Genomic DNA, 27,079 nt, shown 5'->3' with positions numbered 1-27,079 from the left:
CAGGCCACCCCAACAGCTTCCAGAAGGACACAGACTTTCCAAAATTGCGTTCAAATGAATGCTAGTTTAATATTAGATTTTAATTTGTCTTTCAAAAGGATTTTTCTTTTTCCCTCTCCCCAACTTCCCCTTCCTCTCTTTTTTCTTCGTCATTCTCCTCTTTTTGTTTTTGTTTTTTTTTTCAGTTGCTGAAGGCAAAAAGGAAACCAGAAAGTCATCCAGGTGGTGACTCACTTTTTTTTTTTTTTTTTCCGTGCAATGGAGAATGATTCGGGGTGAAAATTCTTGAGGAAGCCAGTTTATCTCCTCAAAACAGAAAAGCCCAATCAAGCATTGTCTGATTAATTAGAGACACTTGGAAAAAAAAGCGCTATCGAGGCCCACAGCTGTAATCAATTTAATCAGCATGCAAAGAGCCAATCTATGGTTTTCTTGATTAACAAAGCTGAATGTTAAACAGAGAAGACTGACATTGTAGTGCCATTAGCGAAATCTGCAAACTGAGACTTTTCCCTAAATATTCAAAGTCAAGTAAGGGTAAAATGAAAATTCTCTCATACCGTTTTCTGCCGTGAGCACGACAAACCTGGCTATTCCATATTTTTTTTAAAAAAAAAGAGGTAGGAGCTGGGCGGTGGTGACACACCTGCAATCCCAGATATCAGAGGGCAGAGGCAATTGGAGACCAGCCTGGTCTCTAGAGTGTGTTCTCTATAGCCAGGGCTACACAGAGGAACCCCATCTCAAAAAACAAAAACAAAAACAAAAACAAAAACAAAAACAAAAACAAAAACAAAAAAAAAAGGAAAAAAAAAAGAGGTAGGGGTGAGCGGAGTACGGACTGCTCCAGAGAAGAAGACACACTCACAAAGTCATCTCCTGCCACACGGTGTCACACAGTAAAATCTACCACATTGTGGAAGTCTGAGTAGCTGCTACTTGAAATTCCAGACAGAGCTTCAGAGTGAAGGGGCTCTGAATGGCATCTCTCAAAGTCTTCCAAGCAGGGCATACCAGTGCATCCTAACTCCGCCTTTGGTAAGAGCAGAAAACTGCAGCTCTTCTAACCCTAACTAGAGAATTAATTACCCAAAGATTAGAATACAAAAATAATTGATTTAAAACCTCCTGTGACATTCCAAAGGCCATAGGTGGGGTTTAATTTTGGTGAAGGATGACCACAGGCATCATTTTCATCATTAAATGTGCTGGCTTATCAGGAACCATATTAGCATTGCGATTTCCATTTTTCTTTTGAAATTTTGGTCATACCTTATTTTTAGTACGCAGATAAAACAAGGGTATGCTGAAAAGAAAGGCTCTGTGAGGGGAATGACAATCTGCCCCTGCCTCCCCCCCCCCCAGCCCCCAACTGTGTTGAGGGGCTGCACAGGAAACAAAGAGCTGAGAAGGCTGATGGGATATTCTACTGACGACCAGCAGTTTCGTGTGTTAATTGCAACATTCCAGTTAATGAAAAATATTGTGACAGGATACCAACGTGGGTGACAAATGGACTTTTAAACAGATATGATGGTAAAATTTTATTTTCAAAAAAACATTTTGGGAGGAAAAATCTTGTGGCATGGGCATGGGCCGTTCCTGCGAGTCAATTAGGCTTCCCAGGGAGGGTAATAACTCTTTCCAGTGGCCAGGCTGGCTTAGTCACTGCAATTATTCAGTGTTACCACAGCAGCTCTTCAGCCTTCATGCCGTTCTCACTCTGCAGAAAGCTGTGAAACAGAAACCCAGAGAAGTCGCAGCATCAGGAGGAGCGTGCGACTGCATCAGACCCGGAGTTGCACTCACGCTTATTAGTGAACTTTGCACAAAAAAAGTGTACAAGTAATAAACGCACAATTCAGGAACCGTCCGGAAGGGAACTCTAGCCACTACGTGGGGTGGGGGTGGGGGGGTGGAGGGAGAAGAGAGTTTCTCTTAGTCAATGGAGTTTTCCTTAAAGGCCACCAGATGGCGATACTACAGCTCAAAATGCCAGTTGGAATCATCCAGCATGTACTCTGCTGTTGTCAAGAGTCTTCTAAATATTATATTTGCCAAATTCACCCAGGCTTTTTGAGAGTAGTTAGTATTCTGTCTTGTGAATACAGCACAGTTTATTTATTTCTTCCAGCATACAAAACCACTTCTTTCCAGCTTGTGGCTCTTATGGGTGTGTTTATGTGAGCTCTGCCGCTGGGCTTTGCAGATCAGCTGACAGTAGACAACAGGGAGGTGGCAGAGTTTACCGACAGTGCACATGGGATTCCTCAGTAATGACTGGCACACCGAATAACCAGAGATAAAGGCTTGCAGAGCAATCCAACAAGGAGGAGGAAACCCAGGGGTTCCATGGGCAAGTTTGGAAGGCCTGTTAGACTTTTGCTGTCACTGGGGAGGACTGAGTCTACCAAGTTAAATTTGCAAGGAATTCCCCAAAGGGGCTGGGGAGAATGGCAGCTGGGTTTCAGGAGGCTCTGCTTCAGGAAAGAAAAATTAAGACAAGATTTGGTTCCATAACTCAACTTAAAAAGAATAACCGTAATAGGTTGGGGGGTGGAGGGACCCTCAAGCATTTATATGTGATTTTTAATGCACACCTGCATACTTTGTACTGGCCATGTATGAAAGAGTGTTATTGCTAGAGAAAAGGCCATGATATGTTTAGCTCATAAGGAACAGTTTTCCAAAGTTGTTATATCAATGTACACCCCCCATGGCAGTATATCTGCATACCCCAGACAGTGCAGTCATCTGGCAGTTTACACCCCTATACAGTGCATCTGTGCACCCCAGACAGTGCAGTCACCGTCAGTTTACACACCTATACAGTGCATCTGTGCACCCCAGACAGTGCAGTCACCTGGCAGTTTACACCCCTATATAGTGCATCTGTGCACGCCAGACAGTGCGGTCACCCGGCAGTTTATACCCCCAGACAGTGCATCCATGTGCCAATCAGCAGTTTATTTATAGCCCCTCGGCAGTATATTCATGTCCCTTTGGCATTCCCCTTCTGCAGGTACTCATAGTTCCTTGGCATGGTATGTGTACCCACTGTGACCTTTAAATGGTATATTCACATCTACCCATTCGTGTATTTGCACCCTGTGGCAGTGTGTACACAGCATCCCAAGCAGGGTACTCACATTCCCCTCATCAGTCTTGGATACTTTCCCTTTCTTTTGGTCTGTATCTTTCTCCACTGATTTGTGTTTTGTTCATATATTGTGGACACAAACCCTTGTACTGCAAATGTCTCCTATTTTGTGGAGTGTCTTTTATTCGAAGTCGTGTCCTTTAATAAGTTCCAAATTTTAATATAATAGAATTTATTAATGTTTTCCTTTATGGCTTGTGGAATTGGAGATCTGTTTAGGAGCCCTCTTTCCACCCTGAGGTTATGAATCTACTCTTCAGTGCTGTCCTTCTGAAGCCTATAATATGGATGGTGGGACAAGCATCAACCAGGGAACCACACAAAGAATGCAGAGCTGCTATGGAGTTCAGGCTGCACATGCTTGAGGGGCAGCACAGTGGGTGCAAGCGTGTGAACCAAGCAAGCTGAGTACAGCGAAGAGGGAAGGCAGGGTAGGGAGGGCACAACACAGGCAGCTTGAGCAGCGAGGAGGAGACCAGTGTGGCTTGCGTGCACCTATAAGAAAACAATATAAACTAAGGTTGCACCAGCGGCGGGGGCCAGGACACTCAATCTTGCAGTCCATATCCTGTGAGTGAAAGGCTGTAATAGGAGGTGTGGACTCAGATCTACGTTGACAAAGATCACTCTCACCCACGGGGAAGGGCTGTGGTAAACAAACCACATGTGTTGCATAGCGACTCCCTGCTAGTCTGTAGCAACAGTCCGAGGGAACGATGGGGAGAGGCTTCGGTGACACTGAACGTTTGTGACACGGGGGAACTGAAAACATGAACATGGTTACCATGCACCATGAGGCCTTGTGTCCTGGCAAAAGGTAGCTGCGATCCACATGGTTTGGATTACATTCAAATTACCTTGTTCAGCTGAGAGGACAGCCGGGGTAAGCCCGACAGGATGCCAAGGAAGGTGCAGGACTGCGCCAACTCTGGAATGAAGGGCTAGAACACATAGCGACTGGAGGTGCAAGGAGAACAACTTAGATGAGCCACTAAGGAATGGCCGTGTGGAAGGGCAGGGGTTCAGTGTAGGGCTCTGGGAGAGAAGAATGGCGGAAGCTCATGCCAGCTCGGCATCAAGGCTTCTAGGGTAGGACTTGGGGGATGGTGGAAGGGAACGCCCTGTGGTGTGCCGAGCCTGCTTGCCAGGGTTAAATCACCTCGATAACCTCTTTAACCTCCCTGTGATGTTTGGGTTCCCTCGTGCTCTGATTTTGCTTTCTATTCCCTCCTAGCAAAACCCTGCTATCACTGTTACTTATGAAGATATTCATGAGAGGCCTGTGAATTATCTCACTAAACTTTCATAGCAAACCCAGAAGTAGGAAGCAAGTGCCAGCTTTTGGGCAACCGGTGAGGCTTGGAGAGGTTAAATAATTTCACAAGGACAAACCCTCACGTCCTGCCAGACTGGGCTTTAACCAGAGCATTAGGCTCCCTCTGAAAACCACTTGTTCTATGTGCCAACACCAAACATAACTGAGGCAATTTTGTTACTAATTTATTGGCTCTAATGAGTGGGGTGGTTGGCTGTAGGCCAAAGAAAGAGGGAGTGTAAGTGCCAACCAAATATGTGCGTAGAAGATTGAAGGGCTGGAAACACTTGACAAAGAGCACCAGGAACTACTGCAGACAAAGACCGTGCAAGGATGCATTGCGAGGATGCCAGAACCACGCAAACTACCTTCGCCAGGCACAGCTCAGACTTTCGTCCCTTGGTTTGTTTCTTCCAGTGGTCCCTTTATTTCCCCTCACTTAGGAGTGTTAATTCCAGCATAGGAAAAGTCCACAACCATGCTGAATCCTGGTAAGTGTGTACACACATGCACGTACACGTACACACACACACACACACACACACACACACACACCAAATTTGAACTGTCATTATCTAGGAATCAAGCCCTGGCTACTGAGTATTTGCACTGGCATTAGGCACAACTGTTTAGACGGCAAGTATTAGGTCCTTTCAAGTTTCATTACATGCAATCACATAAAGCCCCACTGGCAAACCAAGAGAAAATAATAGAAAACAAGCCACGCCTCCCTCCTGTTGGGCATGAATGTTAAGATATGAGAGCGAACACTATTTAAAGGCACCAGTGACATTTCATTACGACAGTTTGGCAATGCAAGTCCACCCTTGTCAAGTTAGTTATGTGTGTACAAAATATGAGTTCCGTTAATTTTTTCTGATGTATATCTGCAATGATACAAAATAAAAGTAATCTATTTCCTTGCTAAGATTGAGTGAGCAACTCAAACTAACCCCCTTTCATACACCATCCATGGTAAAGTAGTAGGCTTATTCAACAATCATAACCTCAGTATGAAGCTGAAAAACGACAATGAAAGTCAGTGAGGACAGGTGAGCGCGTCACCACACATAACTGTTAGGAGGCAGACTTTTGTGACAGAGACTCCTGAAGACCCACACAGGGCTTTGGTAAACTTAAAACACAAAGTTAGGGTTTGAAGGAAAAGTAGGCACTACAGAGAGATGTCGGAGGGAAGCCACGCAAGCGCCAGCTTAGGAAAGGCTGGGTCGGCTCGCTGGGAGGCCACCACCATGGCATCTTAGACGGTGCTTTTTCCTCTCTCAGAAGCTATACGTTTACCAGAGAATAGCCCGGAGTGTTTTTTAAGGTCAAACTAGACATATGTTGATGATTTAAAAATGCAAGGCAAGTGCTTTATTATATCGCCCCAGCAGAATGCTATTGTAGTTTAAGAATATCATTAAATCAGCACAAACCCGCACTTATCGCTTCCTGCACATTTTTCACCGAGCTGCCTTCTGACTATGAGTGATCAGCTAATCTGCTCTCTGCCTCACAATCCCTCTAAGTGACAGGTCCATTCCTCCCCTAATACATTAGGTCTTCATTTACTGCATGCTTTGCCACTGTGCTTTGTGGCTAGTGCTGGAACCTGGAAATTCACTAGCAGACGTAGAGGCTGTCACATGGATACAGAGGCTGTCACATGGATGCAGAGGCTGTCACATGGATGTAGAGGCTGTCACATGGATGTAGAGGCTGTCACATGGATGCAGAGACTGTCACATGGATGCAGAGGCTGTCACATGGATGCAGAGACTGTCACATGGATGCAGAGACTGTCATATGGATGTAGAGGCTGTCACATGGATGCAGAGGCTGTCACATGGATGTAGAGACTGTCACATGGATGTAGAGACTGTCACATGGATGTAGAGACTGTCACATGGATGTAGAGACTGTCACATGGATGCAGAGGCTGTCACATGGACAGCTGTCCTCCTTTGTTTTCCACTTCTTCCAGGAGTCCAGGAGTCAAAAATCAGAGCTTTTTCTGGACTCCTAATATGGACTAATAATATTTGCAGAACAAAGAAAATTTGTGTTCTCAGTAAGGGTGCTGTTAAAGAGTCGGGGGAGGAACAAAGAGAGCGTACTCTTTACCAAGTCAAAACACTGACCAGACCACGACAGACATTTCTTTGAATTCTAGTGGCCAAGGAGTAGATTCCTAACCTCCTTATGAGAAGGATCATTTATAGTTGAGGGTTCAGTACCATCCACAACAGGAAGCGTTATTAGCATAATGTGTACCTGCCACACATACAAACTAAAAATCGCGAGGCTATATAAGATCTAGCTTTTAATTATGTTCAGTAAGGGATAATAACAGTTCACCATTGCCTTCCCTAGTTACTGAGCTATGTATCCACGTGATAATTCAAAATCACTATTGTTAACCCAAAAATAAAGAGCAAAGAAGTCGTTCATAGCAAAATATGAGAAATATTTCCTGATAAGTGTGCTTATTCATTCCCCCATGAATATACACACCTGATGGAGGAGGGTTATCTGTCTATTGTGTTATTTTCATTGGTCAATAAAGAGACTGCCTTGGCCCCTTGATAGGACAGAAAATTAGGTAGGCGGAGTAAACAGAACAGAATGCTGGGAAGAGGGCAATGAGGCAAATGCCATGGAGCCAGCCACCAGGCCAGACATGCTGAATCTTTCCCGGTAAGCCACACCTCGTGGTGCTACCACGAGATTATTAGAAATGGGTTAATATCAAGGTATGAGAGTTAGTCAGTAACTAACTCTCTAGAGATAATGGGCCAGGCAGTATTTAAATGAATACAACTTATGTGTTATTATTTCTGGGGCTAAGCTAGCCATGCGGGAGCTGTGCAGGATGAAAAGCAGGCCTGCCCGCAGCCCCTCACTACACACACCCAACACCCAACAGCATTTTCTTGTCCCAAGCACCAAATTGTATCGGATTCACATTAATGGATGGCAAGGGATATAAAGCCTTTTAAAAATCAATGGGCAAAAAAGAGTCAATAGAACAATAATGTTTATATTAGCTCAATCAAATCAGCTAGGAGTTGTTTGCCTTTCACCTTGGAGTCATTTGAAACAGGCCGAGCATTTGACTTACACAGTATTTATTATACTGAGTGGGTTTTTATGTGTAATGAACATCATAATATTAAACTATAAAGGGCAGTAAACATAATATATTGATAAAATGAGAAATTATGCATTTTAGCTTCAATCAATTTAAAAGCATAACATTTTTCATTAAGAAGAAAAATGAAAAGAAATAAAGGGAAGAAACGGGCAACTTCTTACAGAGGTAGAGTCTGCACATGCGCTCCAGTTTTGTAAGCCTGCAGTCTTCCCTGTGCTGGGCTTGGTACATGTCCCTCTCCCCTCAGCCCTGTCCCGCCCTCATCTGCACACTGCCTGCCTGCATGACACACGGAGTGGAAATCCTCAGGCTCATGGAGGATGCATTCAGGGCATGGGCAAGGACTTCAGAACCATCAAGCATCGAAGCTAAGGGCTGAAAGTACACTTTTGCCCAGGCTCTTAGGGTTGCTTATTTAAACAACAAGGCAGCTCTTCCGCCTGCTAGAGGTGAAGGAGCAGAACAGAGATGTTATAAGCAAGAATTACCTTTTACAATTGCTAAAGGGTTTTATTAATTATTCTAAAAATCAGAATCTTTAGTTAAAATGGAAAGTATTCAATTGTTAGAACTGTAAACAGATGCTTTGGTAATTGCCATCTTTCCACTGGACTGTGGGCCACACAGGGTGTGAGTTCACTACCTGGACACAAAGCAGTCATTAGGGAGGCCTGAGTAATCTCAGGAGTACTGCACTCTTCCAGTTAAGAGAAGCAAAGGGAGTGCAGAGTGGGCTTACCTGGGGCTCAGAGAGGCAGGTCTGGGAAAGAACAGAGAAGCAAGCAAAAATAAAGCCACCGTGGGGAGGTGGCCAGAGGTGGGCAACTGTGCTGGCTAGTTAGGGACTGGGAGATGAGAGCAAAATTGCTGAGGGAGAAGAGTCATGAGAAGCAGGACTGAAAGCGGGAATTAAATGTGCCATCCCACAGGGTCAGGTTTTTGCCCCTTTCTCTTTTATTCAAAACATGTGTGTCTATAGCTAACTTGGCTTACACTGGGCAGGCTGAGCCAGCAGGAACTGAGGTCATTGGTTATTAATCATTTGTCAGAGTCTTCAGGGCTTTATCAGATAATTGCAGCTATAAGTATGTCTATATCACACAAAAAATGTGGCAGAGCAGTAAAGGATTAGACCCTAACATAATCCACAATGACATTAAACAACCATCCCCTCCCCCCAAACAACAACCAATCTACAGATAGTGATAAACCACAAAGCAGACACTACAGAACCGTACCATCTGGAGATTCTAGAACTGTTTTTTGACATTGTTTATTTCCATAAACATTTAAAACCTTATAAAGCCTTCAACTCCATTCCATCCCCTAGGCCATAAAATAACAAGCAGCATTCCTATTCAACAGGAAAGACCGACAGTCAGCTCTATCCACACGAACACACAACAGAACATAATCACAGCTTATTTCATAAAATACATTCTTGAGCAAAAATACCATCTACTATTCTGAAGAATCTGCACAAACATATAAATATCTGTGCCTAAGGGACAGCTCTCAATCCACAAACCCATAGATGGCATTTTCTAATAAATGACCTGAGGCTGCAAACAGGATCCATTTTGCTCTGTTTGGCAGCATGCAAGTTTACATGCTAGCAAACATTTCTCAACATGAATGAACTGTGAAATTATTTCCTCCCGCCCCACACTCCTCTAAATTGTATTAGATAATGTTAGCCATTTCTGCACCTTGTAAAAGCTGTCAGTGCCCCGTGAAGTAGCATCAGTGGACTGGAAGGAAAGCGCCCCAGCTTCTGAGATGCTGCCTAAATATTAGTTGGTGTATTAGGAAAAAATAATAGAAAATGCCACCCCCTGCCTAAGGATGAATGGGAAAATGGCTGTGTGCAAATCGAGACATGCCAGGGTATGTGATGAGGTGAACCATATACATTTCACTTCCTAGACTGTAATCTTCTCAGGAAAATGATTACCATTGCATCCCACCTCGATCCAATGTCAAGCACTGCCCTGCAAGTGTAAGTGAATGATTTCACTGTGAAGAAAACAAGCTATGAATATATTCAGTGTTTTAGTTATTTCCAACCTGGAGCCAACTTTCTATCACCTGAATTTGCTTGCTTTGTGGGATGTATATTATCTCTAATATTAATCCTGCACACACAAAATGAAGAGAGCAATTATGTTTCAGAAATGAAAATCTTTCCAGAACAAAATGTAAATGGAAGGCCCCGAGGAGCTGACTTTTCTGTTACATTAATGAAGCTAATTGAAAGTTGCCTCTAAATCCATATATATGTGCATATGAGCATATGCAATTCAAAAGTCTTAGGTTCATAGAAGCTTGAAGTGGTTGCGGCATTTCACTGGAGTTAATGTGGTCACCGTCACGGGGTCACATTCTGCTGTGCTCTAAGTGGGCATACATGCACACGTTTCCTGTCTTTGCTTGACGCCCTTGCAGTGATTGTGATGACACCAATGCCTGCTTTTATAGCCACTTCTCAGACTCCATAGGCAGAACTTCCCATCTAGGACTTAGGCTTGAGGTTCTTTTGTCCAAGAGGGTAAAATTAGAGATAGCTTTTCACATCTCTTCATATTAATTATCTGTCCATCTAACAACTTTAAAGTCCTATATTTTGAGATGTAAAGTATGGGGTATTATTTATGAGAAACACAATAAATGAAAGTCCAAACCACAAGGCTAGCTTTCAATTGAAATCAAATCACATGTATCACATGAATCAATTCATCTCACTTTAAATGGCAATACTGCTGATCTCAAAATTTTACCATTTTCTATGTTTATGGTCCAGTGATGCCTTTCTGTCAACTCTCCAGGCTGATGAATTTATGAGTCAGGAGCCAGGTCACATAAGCTGCAGGTTTTTTGAAGTTTATAATAATTGTCTAGGAAAGTATGGATTATCTGATAGTAAATGGGGTTGAAAACAACTTTTCATCTTTATAGTTTTTTTTCTTTAAGTTTCACTATGGAGAAATGTAAACTAGTTTTTCCTAAGTGAATGAACACTTGGTTTCAGAAAAACAGTGTTTGTTCTGTTGGTGAAACTTTTTAAAATTCTATCTTTTGAAATTAACCTGGAAAAGGGATAGTTAGAGTCATATACTACCCCATCAACATGCCAATCACTCACCCAGTGTTTATGACTCTTTGCTCTTCAGCTTAGTGAAATAAAAGCAAACCATGCGACCCTTCAGAGTGGAAATGAGTCTCGTGGAAGTCACAGAATCCTAAGGCTGGACCTAACCTTAGATGGCGGGAAACTCCGATTCTCTCTTTTACATATGAGGGATTTGTATTATGACGGGAAACCTGGAAAGTGTGAAAGACTTGCCTGAGATACTTGCCAGGTTAGTTTCCTTTGAAGTCAATGCTCTGCTTTCTAGGATATCTTACAAATTCTCAAGTTCTTATAATTAGGAGTAAAGTTGGATTTCCTGGGTTTTTCATATAGAAAAGACACTTATCAGGCAAGGTTGTAAGTGATGTGATGTATGTATGTATATGTGTGTCTATGAATGAATATGAAAATGCCTTTTTGTAAACACTGGAATTCTAATCTCATCTTTAAACTCATTGTTTGTGACAATGACAATTCTTCAAGGTTCACATTAGGTGCATGGACGAGGAACACAAGGATGAGAGCCAATTTCTGCTCATGTCATAAATACTCTCAGCTCTAATGAAAGTCCTAAAGACATGCAGATGGTCTCCCAGGAGACTTAGTTCACTATTCCTTGTGGATTGCACCAGGAGTAGAGACTTGGTCCACTCACTCTAAGCCAATCACATTGAAAGTAGAAACTAGAAACCAGAAATTGAGATTCAGACATGGCTTGTTAGCTTCCGTATGTAGATTGAACTGTAATATATGAACTGAAGGGCTATCAAACAGCCATATTTGGAATGAGAATTAGAGAGAGCTGGTGTTTAGAGAGAAGAATGGAGGCTGCAAACAGGGATGGAGAAGAGACCCTGACTGTCTTTCTCTTCTAGTATGCAAGCATAGTATTCTAACTGAACGAATCCCTCCTGTTCTCTCTCTCCCTTTTCAGCTCTCTCAACACCAGCAACATTGTCTTTGCTCCAAGACACTGCAGTTGTAGCTCAAACATCCTGTAACAGAACACACTCTGAAGCCAGAGCTGTGCTCTCCTTGATGTCAGCCTACTCCACAGGGCGACTCACAAATGGATTAGCGATGCAATCCTATAACTAGGACAGTTAGTGGAAGACAGGATTTACTGACTTCCAACAACCCCCTAGTGCATAGCAAACAGTAACGAAGTAATGGTTTATCTGGATAAACTAACTTCCATAAATATGCATGAGAAAGCAGCAGTATTAAAATACTATGTGCATTTTTTGGTATATTTTTTGAGGCATGATCTTATTCTGTAGCCCAGGCTAGACTGGGACTCACCATGCAGGCCAGACTGCCCTCAAACTTGCAGCAATCCTCCTGTCTGAGCCTCTCAAGGACTGGCTATCATATGTGTTTTTAAAGCTCAAATTCAGACTTGTTTATTTCTAATTAGCCTAAAATTATGTTGACAAGTGATTCAGATAACAATAATATTTTGAAGTATCAAATATTTTGAGGTTACAAATTTATGAGTTTATGAAAAAAGTAAATTGTCATTTGAACTTGAATAAAGCATCTTGATAAATTTAAAAGCATATAAAATACTCATACTCCACGTGCACTGGTCATCAAATTCCTATAAAACGGCATATTTATGAAAATCATAGAGACCTTGCCACTTGCTAGCAAGTATGCTAAGAATTGTTCATCTATTTTTTGAACTTCCTCAGAATATCATGAAGTAATTATTGTGCCCGGATGGCCTTGTGTTAGGTGACTTGCGCAAAACCCTGCAGCTGGGTATTTGAACACAGCTGGACTGCTACCACCTCCACATGGTTTGAATAAGAAAAGCAGATGAAGCAAAATTTCAAAAGCACCAGCAGCAGGTGGTTCAACCCCAGCTTGATCTACATAGCAAGTTTCAGGACAGCTACTTCATGTGAGACTTTATCTCAAAAGCGAACCAAGCCAAGCAACCCCAAACAAACAGAACACAACAACAATCACTACCAACAAAATTTTGGCAAACAAACTTTTGTAACCAAGAAAAACATACAGTTTTCTAAGTAAAAAGTTTTAAATCAAAACCATGCAGGTTATTGATGATTCTTACCGAGGGTTCGATGGAGAAGGTTGATTCATTTCTTTCTGATAGTGACGACCCTGGTTGACAGGCTGGAAGAGACAAAACACTTGTGAGGGGCCCTACTCAGCACAATGATCTTCCTGCACACCAGTTTTCATTTTGATACTGTCATATCAACAATTCTCAGTTTTGATATCTCACTTTTTGGTATTCCATTTACAGGAAAGGACTGGCTTTGCTTCAGGGCATAGGCAGAGGCCACAATCAATCCAGCATACTATAGGGGGAAGTAATTGATAAAACGTGGGTTATTTTAATAGCTGGTGATGAGGTTCAACGGCATCTAAGACGTAAATAAAGGCCACACATTGGAGTTCTCCTTATGGAGTCTTTATCCTGTTGCAATTTCCAGAGACAGCAAAAGAAAACAAGATCTCCTGAGGAACAAATGCTCTCCTGGAGGGACAAACAGTAACTAAGGACAAAGAAAACACATTTATTGTTTATAAATGTTCTTTTACATTTAAAGGGGGATATGATATAGGTATAAATAATTTACATTGGTATGGTTTTTAAAGGTCAATTTTGTTATATGTATATATATATATTTCTGCTCTTGATTAAGGTATTGTGATTATATAGTTCATTTAAAAATGGAATGTATAATTAAAAAATATAGGTTGTTAATGGATAATCATCGATAATAGTCAAGCTTGTAGTCATGTTAGTTAAATTTTTCTAGATATATAGAGATATATTTCATTTAGATAGACATTCTTCATATCTTTCAAAGACTACAGAATATGGCATTTAATGTTTTAATAACTTAGGACTTTTCATGACAATGAGACATGTCTGCTCCTGACAGCACCAATCTACTTCAAGAGAAAGATGGACATCAAAGAGGCTCCTTATGGAGTTTGATAGCCATTTGGGCAAGAAACTGCTCTTGCCTGGACTGATGCATAAACTGGACACAAAGAACCCACAGAGAGAGGACTGCCAAACTTGCCTAAAGGTGAGATAGTCTTTTGGGCTTCCTGATTCATGAAAGAGTCTATGAGACATTCTGCAGGACACAGCAGATAATGACTAAACTGTCTTTGAATTTTCCTGCTTCATGAAAATGTCTGCTGGATACTATGGGCCTATAGGCTGAAGATGGATGCCCCAATGGTACAAAGAAACTTTGGATGACTGTACAGGCAGCGAGATATCTCTGTCATTTCTAGAGTTTTAAAAGTTGCTTATTTCTTGTTTACTTAGGTAATATTATATCCTTCTGGAGTCTTTGATGGAGTTAAAAAATGGTTAGTTATAGTTTTCCTTAATGATGATAAAAGATAAAATAGATATAAATATGGTAACTATAATTCTTGCTTGATAACTGTTTTGTTATATGGAATTTTACTATGTTAAAATAAAAGCCTTTCTTTTTAATTTAAACAAAAAAAAGGGGAAATGATGGAGGAGGGTCATCTGTCTATTGTTACTTTCATTGGTTAATAAAGAGACTGCCTTGGCCTTATTGATAGGCCAGCCCTTAAGTGGGTGGAGTAGACAGAACAGAATTGTGGGAGAAAGAAAGCAGAGGCAAACAGACGCCATGACTCTCCTCTCCGAGACAGACACAGGTTAGGACCTTTCCCGGTAAGCCACCACTCGTGGTGCTACACAGATTATTAAAAATGGGTTAGATCAATATGTAAGAGTTAGCCAATAAGAGGCTACAGATAATGGGCCAGACAATGTTTAAATAAATACAGTTTCCATGTAATTATTTTGGATAAAGCTAGCTGGGTGGCAGGACGCAGCCCGCCGCTCCTTCTACAATGCACCACCATGCCATTAGCTGGAAACACTCACTCATGTGATTTCTAGGCCTAGGGGTCATTCCCCACAACTGTAGAGCACTGACCAAAATATGCTGAGAAAGTAAAGTGTGAATTCTCAAATTTCCCCCGACAATACCCCTTTCATTATTATTTAAAACACAACTGGAAGTAAGCAAACAAACACAAAGCAGAAAGAAAAAAAACAACTCAGAGAAACAAACTAGTGAAGAAATTTGGATCTTTCTTCTTTGGCCTATAAATGCTGGGTGTGGGGGGGAAGCTGGTTACAGCTAACACAAACTCCATTTTGTACATAATTCTAAATATTTTCCTTATGAATGTTGCTAATCATGACAAAGATTAATTTATTTTGGCATTCTTATTTTATTACAAGTTGGAATTTGGCATGCATTTTTTAATTGCATTAAAAATGTTATTTCTGTTCCCAGAGAGGTTGGTGTTAAGGCTTTCTTGCCCACACTGAATGCTGACCCACAGTCAAGGTTAGCAGTGTGGCTGTACATAAAGAGACTACCTTCCTTATTCTCCACATAGTTCTTATTTTAAGGGGTCCTAAATTATCAATCATGCAGGTGATGAGAATTCATAAGCATAAATTCCCTTTGTCTATAGACACTTTCTTGCAAGTATTCCGTTAATTGGCGTCAAACACCCTGTGTGATAATCCCATCCCCTGACCTTGCCACCTGTGATGCGCTGTGAATTTCCGTGCACCAGATAACTGGTAACTGACATCATGTATCACAATTTCAGTAACAAGAAACAGCAGCTGGGAGAACGGCAGAAAGAAAACATGTCACAAGGTATACATGATCTCACCAGAGAAATCAAATGTCCAGCAATTTGCAAGAGAAATTTAGTTGACGATGTAGGCTTTATTACTTTATAGGAAGAGAAATTAGCAAGCAAAAGGCCTAACGAGTTGCTTCTCTGGATCAACCCACACTGGTACAGAAAATTATTCCCAATAATAAGTTCATTGGTATTCACAGTAGTTCAGCAGCACTGGGGCCTCCAGCAAATAGACTTCTACTTATTTATTTTCAGAGGCATTTCCAAAACTTTCTAAGCACCACAGCTCTGGTTTTCGGGCAAATGTCCACTCTTGAATTCTATAACCACCAGTTCCACGTACACTCATGCCACGCCCCTCCTCCAGATGCTGCCTTTCCTCCTTTGGCAAGTGCCTACTGGGTTTGTGACGCAGCTCTGTGAACCAGGCAGACTGGCTCCTTCCCATCTTTGCTCATGTTTAGATAATGTAAAATAGATTCAGCGATACAAGGGCACAGCCAGTAACAGTGCACAGCACAAAGCTTTTCGGAGGAGTGAAAACTGGTGACGTGAAGATGTGGGAGGGCCAGTGGCTGTCTGTCTGAAGGCAAGTGTCACCAAGTGGATATTATGGGGTTTAAGTCTCACACCCCACATGTGCTATCTTGCATTTGAGAAACAGAAGCAACCTTGGTCTTTACATCTCATGCAGCTCATAAAACGTAGCAGGACTTTGTATCCACCCCTGAACCAAGTTATAACAGCCTATGTGACTGGAGAACCCTCATTTTTAAAGACGCAGGAACACAGGGAAAAGACTCATCCAAAGGCCTTGCTAAATTCTCCCAGTATATTACTAAAAGATTCTATCACCTTTATTAAATCATAGTTCTCCATGAGTTTCCACTCTGTCAAATCTAGCATGACAATATGTATTTAGTCATTTCTCTTGGAAAGTACATGTTTAACCGTTTCTTTGGGTCTTCATTTATTTTTGAGGGTTCTTGTGTTATGAAAAACGTATATGGAATTAATTTGTATGCTTTTCTTTAACATTCTGTCTTCTGTTATAGATCCTCAGACATGGAATGACTGAGTTTCTCTACACATGTATCAGGGAATTTAGTTTTAGGGAGGTAACATCCTATGACCATACCTGTCTTATCTATACAACACTGAAAGCAGATGCAGAAGACCTTTACCGATGCCTACAAATAACTAAAACAACCAATAATGCCAGCAACTTACCAATGTCTACAAATAGCCACAACAGCAACAGCAGTGACTTATGTTTACTGTGCGTTTACCCCCATGCTAATTCTGGAGAGAGAGTATCTCATTCGGATCCCACAGGAAGCCTGTGAACTATATATAATTAACTCCATTTGTTAGAAGAGGACATTCAGATACTAGTATTAATCCAGAATCATGCCTGCCAGGAAACGGTGGAACCAGAATCTACACCCATTCAGTGAGATTCCACAGTATTCCATCTCAACACTAGTTTGTATTATTTAATGCAGCTTGGAAAATTCATGCAGAATGTGGAATACAATGTTCTGAATAAAAATATGACAGGATCCATTCAGTATATGGAAAAAAGGCATCTCAAGATACATTTTTATGGATTATATGAGACTGTCCAATTATTATAAGTTAAATTCACTTGATTTGACTCTCATGGCATGTCACTATATATAGAAAATTAACGACATTATGTTTTTACCACACTGCTCAACTTGGAACTGTTGTAAGCTATAACAGACAGCAAGCGCTCTGAAAATAATGTTTGTATTGCGCGGTGACTTTCACAGTCACTGTCCACAGAACAACTCACGCCTTTCCACATTTCTTCTGACAGCACAGCAGTTACTGTGACTCTAACATCGGTTTTCGTGTAGCATTTCTATGGCCTCATCTGATTTTATCTACAGCTCAGCACAGCCCATCCCTACCTTCCTAGTTTGCCCAGATAAGAAACCCAGCATATTCCCAAAGAGCTGAGGAAATAATGGGTCTGTAGGTTAGAAGAAATTAAGACTTACTAGGTATGTAACACCTACAATGCCTGTTTTGTATGCACAGCAGCCTGGGCTCATGTGAAAAACACAGATACATGGAACAGAGTCTGGCGATGGCAGACTTTGTCCTTTTGGTGGCGCTGTTGCTATGCCCTAGTGCCAGGGAAGAGGCACTCATGAAATCACCACCACCCAGAGGCTTTGACTTCCTAGGATCAATTTGCTGGAAATGTTGAGGTAAGGGAGAGCAGGGAAGGCTAAATAAAAGAACAAGAGATAAGATAATCCTGCTATGTTGAGAGGTACAGACAATATCTTTATGTTGTTATGTAAAATCTATTCAAAATGGCAATAATATTGCAAGGTTAATCAAGGCCATAAATAACTTGTCTGAGAATCTCACCATATGCTCGGGATTTTATTAAGTGAATTTTGCCTCATTTTTCTCCAAATATTATGTGCTGCAATATGCCACATTGATGGATGCATAAGATGAGCATTTAAATTCCCCTCATCCCCTTTTTTCCAAGCTGGGAAGGCTTATATATTATATTAGGTTATGGTATGAGGATTTTTAATTTGAAGGAATAATAGCTTTGAGGCATCTATTCAGAGAACAGCATGCACATTAGGTGTGCTTTTCTTGACTCTAGATTCATGCAGGGACAGAAATGATGAAGTACTCAAAAAGGAAACCACCAAAGACTGTCAGCAATGCTCTATGGGGGGCAGTGTGGATGCCAGCGTGGAAGGGCCACCAAACAAGCACAGAGCGTCTTTGCTTATACAGATCCGGTCCACCTGCCGGCCCGGTTCACCTGCACAGTCCCAGTCCACCTGCACGGTCCCAGTCCACCTGGCAGCTCCAGTTCACCTGTCCCTGGTCCACCAGCATGGCCGGGCCCACCTGCACGGCCCTGGGTCCACCTGCCAGTTCTGGTTTACCTGTCTCTGGTCCACCAGCATGTCTGGGCCCACCTGCACGACCCTGGGTCCACCTGCTGGCTCCGGTTCACCTGTCCCTGGTCCACCTGCACGGCCCTGTCCACCTGCACGGCCCCGGTCTGTCTGAATAGCTCTAGTAGCCATGAAAAGAGGGCAATGCTCTAGAAAACTTGAAGAAATACCTGCATGGAGTAGCAGGTTCCAGTAGGAACTTGGCTCATTTGCTGGCAGAAGGCAACATGGGAAAAGCTCTTTTGTGAATCTATTTTACAATGCTAGCAAATGACAAACATGGGGTTTGGGCCCAGAATGCTTCAAATTCTTTTGACTATTATATGAAACTATATTCATGTGCGTGTACACATGCACATAAGCACACACACACACACACACACACACACACACACACACACACACACACCATGAATAGAATGTTTTCATGCTATTGCCAATCAGAATCAGAAACACATTCATTCAAACTTTGTTGTAACTAAGTCTTAGTTCCTTTCCTAAGGCTGCACAGAACCCAGTTTTGGAACAAATCTCATGAGGGCTACTCCTTTCAGAATGCCTCCAAAAACATTATTTATAGCCAGGTTTCCACAGAAGTTGTAAAGTATTGTTTAAATTGAATTTGGGTTTAAGTTAGAAACTTTGAAAAATTTGGCTGTCACAGGCCAATGGATTTCTCAGTAGGCTTGATTTACTTAGCTTAAGAAGCCTACAAAAGCCAATTTGCGAAGAGAAATATGGTTACATTTAATTACACTTTTAAATGGCTTATTTATTACATCTAAACACCTTTTAAATGGTACACACTACTTGGAACTGTACTGATGCCGGGGAATCAGAGCTTGTGGCAAACACAGTCGCTCACTGTTGCTAAAGACTTCCCTGCCTCCGTGCTGCCTCTCTGCTGCCACACTCCAGCATCTGTGAGGTTCTCCTGTAAGGACAGACACCGGGTGTGGCCTCACGAAATCTCCTGTGCCCACAATTGCTCATGAAGCCTGGCTCAGAGGGAGAGCTTCTCAGGGTGTATACTGAATGTTTAGTATCAATATTTAACATAAAACGTTGCATGTGCCACTCAAGACTTACTTAAGCAAAACAAAGCTGATGTTTATTTTGGAGCTGATGAAAACCAGTTTACTTTAGAATAAAAAGGAATTATTTAGTATGCATGCTACTGATTGCTTCATTTAATCAATGACTGACAACCAGCTGTGCTGCTCATGCCGGGTTCTCTTTATGGGTCTTCTATTAAGGACTGAGGACACTAGAACAATGGTTATTTAATGTTTCTAAATGCAATGGTTGAACCTATTGAAAATTCAGGATGCTGAATGTATGTGAGGGTAGGGACATTTACCTGATATTTTTATAACTTCTAGTTTTGCATTGAATTGTAAAACACTTTAAAAATAAGTTCTTTAGGGGCTGGCTCAGCACGTAAAGGTGCTTGCCATGAGCCTGATAACTTGGGTTGAATCTCTGGGACTGCCATGGTGGAAGAAAACTAACTCTAGCAAGCTGTCCTCCAACCTCCACACCTGTGTCACGGTGTGTGCACCCTCCACGCCCGTGCCGCTGCGTGCACCCTCCACGCTTGTGCAGTTGCGTGCACCCTCCAAGCCCGTGCCATGGTATGCACCCTGCACACTTGTGCCGCAGTGTACACCCTCCATGCCTGTGCCGCGGTGTCCACCCTTCACAAATACAAAAAAATTCTTTAATAAATATTAGCCAATATGTAGGCAAAGTAGTTAATAGAAACAACCAAACACAAACGAATAAAACAAAACAAGCATCAAGGGGACATATCGCAAAGGGAGGCGTGGTATGGAAGAGCACTCTGGCAGGGGGCAGGGTCTCCGCCGTGATGGCCGGGTGACACAGTGTGGCTGGAGAGGAGTGTCATTCCCCTGTGCATAAGCTGGATGGGACAGGGTGGGTAGGAATGGTGGGTTTCAAGTTCTGCGAGAGCTGAAGGAGAGGTAGAGGCCTGGGGAGAGGGTGTCCACTGATGTGTCTGCTCCTTGGAATCTGATATTCTTTCTTCCCCTTTGATTTAACTGATGCCTTCTCTGAAAGCATACCCGTTCCTCCTACATTTTCCCCTAGGTTTTTGTTTGATTGTTACTCACCATCCTGAGTTACAGAGCCTTTGTCTCCAAACATCTTAAGATGGGGACAAGCTTTATTCCCAACACCCAGCCTACTTCCCAAGACACTAAAAGGTACAGAATGAATGAATGTGACTCAAACGAGCAAATTCGGGCTGGGAGTTAGGTATTCCGGGTTCTAGGGCATAAAGTAAGCCTTCTCATGAGGCCTGGAGCAGAGCCTCAGCTAGTTCTGGAGCTGAGGAATAACCTGGTGCAAGGCACACAAATACTCACACAGTGCAGCTAGGGAGCTTCAGCGGGCTTGAAAGGATGGAGTGCAGGGTGGGGAGGAGTGCGAGGTGAGGCTGAGACGGGGGGGGGGGGGGCCCTCTCAGCGTGCAGTCCCTTCTCAGAATGCAGCGTCCCTCTGGGTCAGGCTGAGATGGGGCCCCTCTCAGAGTGCAGTGTCCCTTCTCAGAGTACAGTGTCCCTCTGGGCCAGGCTGAGATGGGGTTCCTGCTCAGAGTGCAGTCCCTTCTCAGAGTGCAGCGTCCCTCTGGGTCAGGCTGAGACGGGGCCCTTCTCAGAGCACAGCAGCCCTCAATGTTACACTCAAGAGGCCATGAGAACCACCAAAGGGCTTGACATAGGGAAGAGAGCAGAGCAGACCTGGGCTTTACCAAACTCTAGTGTGAAAAATGAGAACCAAATTAAAAAAAAAAAAAGATGTACTTTGTTTATGTGTGTACGTCTGTGTGGGTATGTGTGTGGATATCTATGGAGACCAGAAGAGGGCAATGGATACTCTAGAGATGGGGTTACGGATGCTGTGAGCTGCCCGACATGGGTGTAGGGAACAGAATCCTGACTCTCTGCAAGAGCAGCAAGTGTTCTTAACACCTAAACCACCCCTGAACACCAAGGTTTTTACTAAGTGCTTATTATGTTTCAAGTTCACCACCAGCTGGCTTTGATTCAGGACACTATGACTTCAGAAGCAGGAATCCTAACCCATAGCCTGTAGTACTTAGACCAGAGGAAACGGGATGAGGAGGTTCTGCTGAAGAAATTCAGATGGACAACACCATGCCACATCTGTGGTGTGCGGTTGCGGTGGTGGTGGTGGCGGCGGCGGGTGGGGGGGGGGTTAGGAATCAAGGAGGTGGAGTGAGGGCTCATCAGTTAAGAACACCTGGTACTCTTGCAGAGGACCTGGGTTGGGTTAGTTCTCAGCCCTTACATGGTGGCTGATACCATCCATAACTCCAGTTCCAGCGGATTGGACATCCTCTTTTGACCTTTGAGCACCAGGAATGCACATGGTGAGCATCCATATGCAGGGCAAATACTTATACACATAAAACAGAATAGAGAAATCTAAAAAAAAAAACCTTAATTAAAAAGGAAACAAATGGACGAGCCTTAGGATCTGAAGACCAATATGGACATGGGGGAATGAAAACGTTGGAGAGAGGTAATGTCTTCCGATCTTCTGGCTTGAGGGACCCTGGAGGGCAGCACCATTCACTGAGATAATAGCAGAGCAGGACATCCTAGGGGTGATACCAGGAGTCCTTTCATTTTGCTTCTCACCATCTTCACACCTTTTCTGAGGAGAAAAGCATGAACTCTCGGGGAGGCTGAAACAATACTTGTAAATTGCTCTATTTAAACTCCACATGAGCAGTAGGGTGCAGATTTCATTACGGAATGCAATTTCCCATTTGTTGATAGTTCCAATATTGGAGCAAACTGAATTTGATGAAATAATAAACATATTCTATGAATACTAAAGGTAGGATTTTCAAATTTTTCTGTCTAAAAAAATAGACTTTTCAGTTTCTCATTTGGCGGAACAGAGGGGTTATTAGGTTCATTACTAACGGTGTTATTTTTGGTCGTGTGCTTTTACAGTCATACTTGTCATGCAGGAGACTTCAGTTCTTGCCAGAACAGGACAGTGATGAGAACCCGGTATCCAGGGCAACCAAGAGTTCAGACTTCTCAGTCCATAAATAATCATTCCTCAGCTTGCCCTCTGTACTGCTGGTCTCCGAGCCACTTCCTGACAAAATGAGCTCCATCTGGAGGCCACCGTTCTCTTCCTAAGCGGGGCTTAGTGACTGCTGAGGAGCGTTCTGGAAGGAAAGCACTGTTTTGCTTCTGTCTGCAATCAACCCTTATGATTTTCACTTTGTTGCGAGGGTGCTCTGTGGGCAAGTCATGGGGACATAGGTATTTTTCTGGGTGGTGGATACTGCCCAGCACCAAGGCTGTTTGAAGAGTTGTATGTATCATGGCTGTGTTTAATGAATTCAAATTAAGCAAGAGAAAGCTGGGGGCAGAGGAGAGGGAGATAAAGGCACTAAGTGAACATCGGTAGTGATTTCCCCCTTTGCATCCCCTGGAGTCTGTTTGATTTTGGTGCGGGAGAATTATCTGTATTTTGTCAATCATGTATTTTAATAAAACGCTGATTGGCCAGGCAGGAAGTATAGGCGGGGCGATGAGAACAGGAGTATTCCAGGAAGGAGGAAGTCCCTTGGCCACTCCTGCGCAGACCACCGAAGAGGCAGCATGTAACTTGCCCAGCTGAGAAAGGCACGGAGCCATTATGGCTAACATAGATGAGAATAATGGGTTAATATAAATTATAAGAGTTAACAAGAAGCCTGACCTAATGGGCCAATCAGTTTATAACCTTATGGAGTCTTGTGTGTGATTTTCTTTGTTGCTTGCTGGCTGTTGGGGTACTGGGAGGGACAGAAACCCCAACAAGCTGGCCCCCGTCATGTTACATGATTTCACCTTGTAGGATGACTTGCACATTCTCTCAAGAGCACAGGGGCCTCATCTTCCGTTGATGTCTGTATAACCTATTTGATAAGCAACTCACATACCAAGAATAACCAGAAAGACAGACAGAGCTACAGCGTTCTCACTGGGAAGTGAGCCACTAATGGCAGCGGGAAAGACTCAGGTAGCGCACGTGACTATGAACTGAGGGGTTGCTGAAACGTGGGAGGCCTACAAAGAGACATGGAAAAAACTGGCTTTACGGTAAAAAGCAGATTTCAAAATCAGTATTTGTTAAATATATAAAACTTCTGTCCACCACAAGTGAAGTTAACATTTATGCAGTTTTAAAGCATAATTTAAAAATTTTGAAGATTTATTAATTTTTACTTTATATGCTTGGAATTTTCTTTGTCTACGTGTTTATGTGTGTACCACATGTGTGTCTGGTCCTGTGTAGGCTGGAAGAGGACACAGACTCTCCTGGAACTGGAGTTACAGATGGCTGTGAGGCACCCATATGGATGCTGGAAACCAAATTCAGGTCCTCTACAAGAGCAGTGAGAACTCTGTCAGTACAGTGATGCGCTGTCTCTTAGCCCCTAATTTAAGTTTTTATTATAGGACCTTTTAATATTTCCAGTTGGCACCTAGGGAAGCAGGCAAGAGATGATCAGGAACCTATGTTGGCACTGTAGAACTCAGAGATATTCTCTTGCTATTTTAGTTGGAACTGCAGACATGAAGAAGAGTCAGCTTTTGTTTATTGAACAGTTTCAGTGCTTGGGATGGAAGCCAGGATGTTATACATGCTAGGCAATGACATGGCCACTGCACTACATTCCCCACTTTATATAGCTGTGTATAAGCTATAGTAAAAGTTATTTTATATTTCACTCTCTGCTAGGTCATGGTGAGGGTGATGATCATATTAATGTGTTCTAATATGGAAACGCATGGGGATGCAACCTTTGAAAAGCATATCTGTAGCTCCTATCATGGCCCCTCAAACACAGAGGAGTCAGTAAAACATCAAGTGACTTCTACCGAGGGTCCTTGTGTGTCCTCATAGGTAAACAGTATTTAGCACATCTATAGTCTTTCCCCTTTTGTTCATTCATTTAATAAGTATTTCATTGAAAATACTAAGTCTCTTTCATGTGGCAAAAGGCTTGTGCCAGGAGCAGGACCTGTCAGGGCCCATTTCACTGTGGGATTTTATAGACTTCTGTGATTTGAGGATCCCACCCCTCCAAAGTCCACACATCAGAAACTTAATTGCCTACATGAAGGGAAAGAGAGGTGGGTATTTAAGAAGTGGTTAGAGGGTGAAGATTCTGTGTTTGTGAATCAATTCATCCTATTATTGTGGGAGAGTTCATAATAAAAAGATTCATGGAGCTCCTTCCCACTAGTTTGTTTCCCATGTCCATCCCCACCCCATTCTACCAATTCATCCCGCTTCAGGGATGAGGCCTGAAGAAGGCCTTTGCCAAATGCAGCTCCTTTGATCCTGGGCTTTCCAGACTTTAGAACTGAATAAAGCAGACATTTGTGCCTATAAATGACCTGGTTCTCATCTATTGAGCAGAACAAAGGAGAGCTAAGATGATCATTATGCACACATTTCCAAGGGTGTCTAAGACAGTGTAAGACAAGGCGATGGCATCCTCCCCTAAAAGACTATCTCAGAATGAGCTCTGCATGCTTCTCACGGTGGGTGCCTCGTTTCAGCTCTAGATACCGGGTTCTCATCACTGTCCTGTTCTGGGTAAGGCTAGGCTTTGCTAGAAATGGGCCTGCTGCTTTTGAAGTCAAGGGAAGAGCTGCAAAGGGCAGGACTCACAGGTGGCAGACAGGAGTTCCACGTGGTTGTGTCATCACTGCTGGTACTGATGCTAACATTACAGTTGTCCACCTGGGATGCGCTCAGGCCATGAGGAGCTCCAGGGTCTTCCAGGTCCTCGTTCTGCTGCCGCCGGAGGCTTGCTAGCATCTGCAGCTCACATTCGCTCATCTGGCTGGGCTGATAGTTCCTCCAGTTGTATTCCTGACCGAGAGACAGAGGGAAGACAAAGAGTTACTTGCTTCCAATTCTATGGGCTCCCGACAAGTTTGACTGCAACCCTATCTGCAATGGCTCCCCTCTGGGAGAGGACCAAATGCTCTTCACACCTTCATGAGAGGTTACTGTCCCTACTCAACCCAAGTTTTTTGCACACTGCCTTCATGAATAACCCTCAAAGCATCAAACTTGCATCTGCCTTAGTTCCCCTTTCATGCTAGCTCCCGCTGGGTGTCCATCTGACTAACTGACGACAGTCTTCCTTGGGGAGGCCTTTTTTGACAGTGACAAATGGGGCACCTCCTCTATTATGTGTTAGAGAATGTGAAAGTCTTGATTGCTAGTATTTGTTCCAATGGCAGTTGTCTAACTAACTGCCCTTGCCACTGACTAGTTAGCTATAAGTGGCCCAGGTCACCACCATGACTGCCTGACTCAGACTTGAGTCCCATGGTGAGGGTTTGTGGGTGTTTAACTACAGGGCCCAAGCTCAAAGCAGTTTTTAATTAAATTACGTATGAACTACTGATGCCCTTTGGAAAAAGTGTTTCCTGGTAGCCCAGGCTGGCCTTGAAGTCACAGTAATTGTACTCCAGCCTCTTGAGTGCTGACGTTGCAGGGCTGAGTCACCACAGCTTTCTTAAAAGGAGCTTTGAAAAGAGAAGCACCTTTTCTAGACAGATGCCTTGCTCATACAGCAATGGACAATTTCAGCAGCGTTGACTACTAAGACCAAATTTAGTCAAATTACAGATCCATGGAAGGTAATGAATGTGAGGTGGGGAAATGTAAGGTCTGCGATCCAGAAAGGCTTCGAATCTATATCTGACATCTTATTGATGCAGAACAGAAAGTAGGTGATTCAAGACTATTACTGTAAGTCTCCAGATGCTAACACAAATAAATATTTCTTCTTTAATTTTTAAAAATCACATTTTTAGGGGTGACCTGTCTGCCTGGAAGACTGCCCCAGATACTAGATTCGATTCCCAAACACTCACTGACTCTCACCCCCACCATGCATGTGCCTGACCCCCAACTCGGGCAGATCCACTGCCCAGGCTCAGGCCACACTACTCAGGGCAGTGAGGGACCTGCCCGTCAGCAGAACTGCCTGACTCCCTAGATTCTGTTCCCAGAGACCCATTCCACTGCTCTCCCTTCCAACCTCACCACTAACTCCAGAGCACTTCCCCTGCCTAGGCGCAGGCCACACCTGTCAGGGGAGCAGGTAGGTGAGTGACATCTGCTATCAGAACTGCCTTATTCTTTAAACGGTGTGTCTCTGTCTGCCCCCACTGCCATCTTCTCCAGCTCTGTGCCTCCAGCCTCAAGTCAGGTGGATTTCTGCTGCCCAGGAACAGGCCATGCCAGTCAGAACACCTGCCAAGGAGCAGGCTATGCCAGTCAGAACACCTGCCAAGGAGCAGGCTATGCCAGTCAGAATACCTGCCCAGGAGCAGGCTATGCCAGTCAGAATAAGAGGTGCAAGTCACGTAAGTCAGAAACACAGATAGGCAATCTGAAGCAGAGAACCCCCTTCTGGATCAGAGGTCACACTGGCTAGAACCCCAGGCCACAAAGACCAGACGATCAAAGAAGCAGAAACTAAGGAAGAAAACACCCGCCCAACATAGATGAACTCAGAAAGCAATACCTAAGCCTATAATCACCCCAAACCCAGATGTCCAGACTCCAG

General features: G+C 43.2%; 1 protein-coding gene across 6 annotated transcripts in view; it reads right to left on the bottom strand.

The window, feature by feature from the left end:
• Positions 1-27,079, bottom strand: part of Cfap20dc (CFAP20 domain containing) — a 241,972-nt gene that overhangs the window by 32,431 nt on the left and 182,462 nt on the right. For 5 of the 6 annotated variants that reach the window (XM_048421402.3, XM_085687943.2, XM_085687947.2 and 2 more), the window contains 2 exons: positions 25,162-25,365; positions 12,843-12,904 (listed from right to left, as the gene is read on the bottom strand). In XM_048421402.3, the coding sequence (XP_048277359.3) occupies positions 12,843-12,904; positions 25,162-25,365 (266 nt within the window). Of the gene's footprint in view, positions 1-1,515; positions 1,734-12,842; positions 12,905-25,161; positions 25,366-27,079 lie in introns of those variants that run through there. The other variant, XM_085687945.2, reaches the window with a different exon arrangement.

The sequence above is a fragment of the Myodes glareolus genome, chromosome 5 (assembly GCF_982192425.1).
Source record: "Myodes glareolus chromosome 5, mMyoGla1.1, whole genome shotgun sequence".
Taxonomy (NCBI): Eukaryota; Metazoa; Chordata; class Mammalia; order Rodentia; family Cricetidae; genus Myodes; species Myodes glareolus.
Note: the sequence above shows the minus strand (reverse complement) of the source record. Positions and strands in the feature narration are given on the sequence as shown.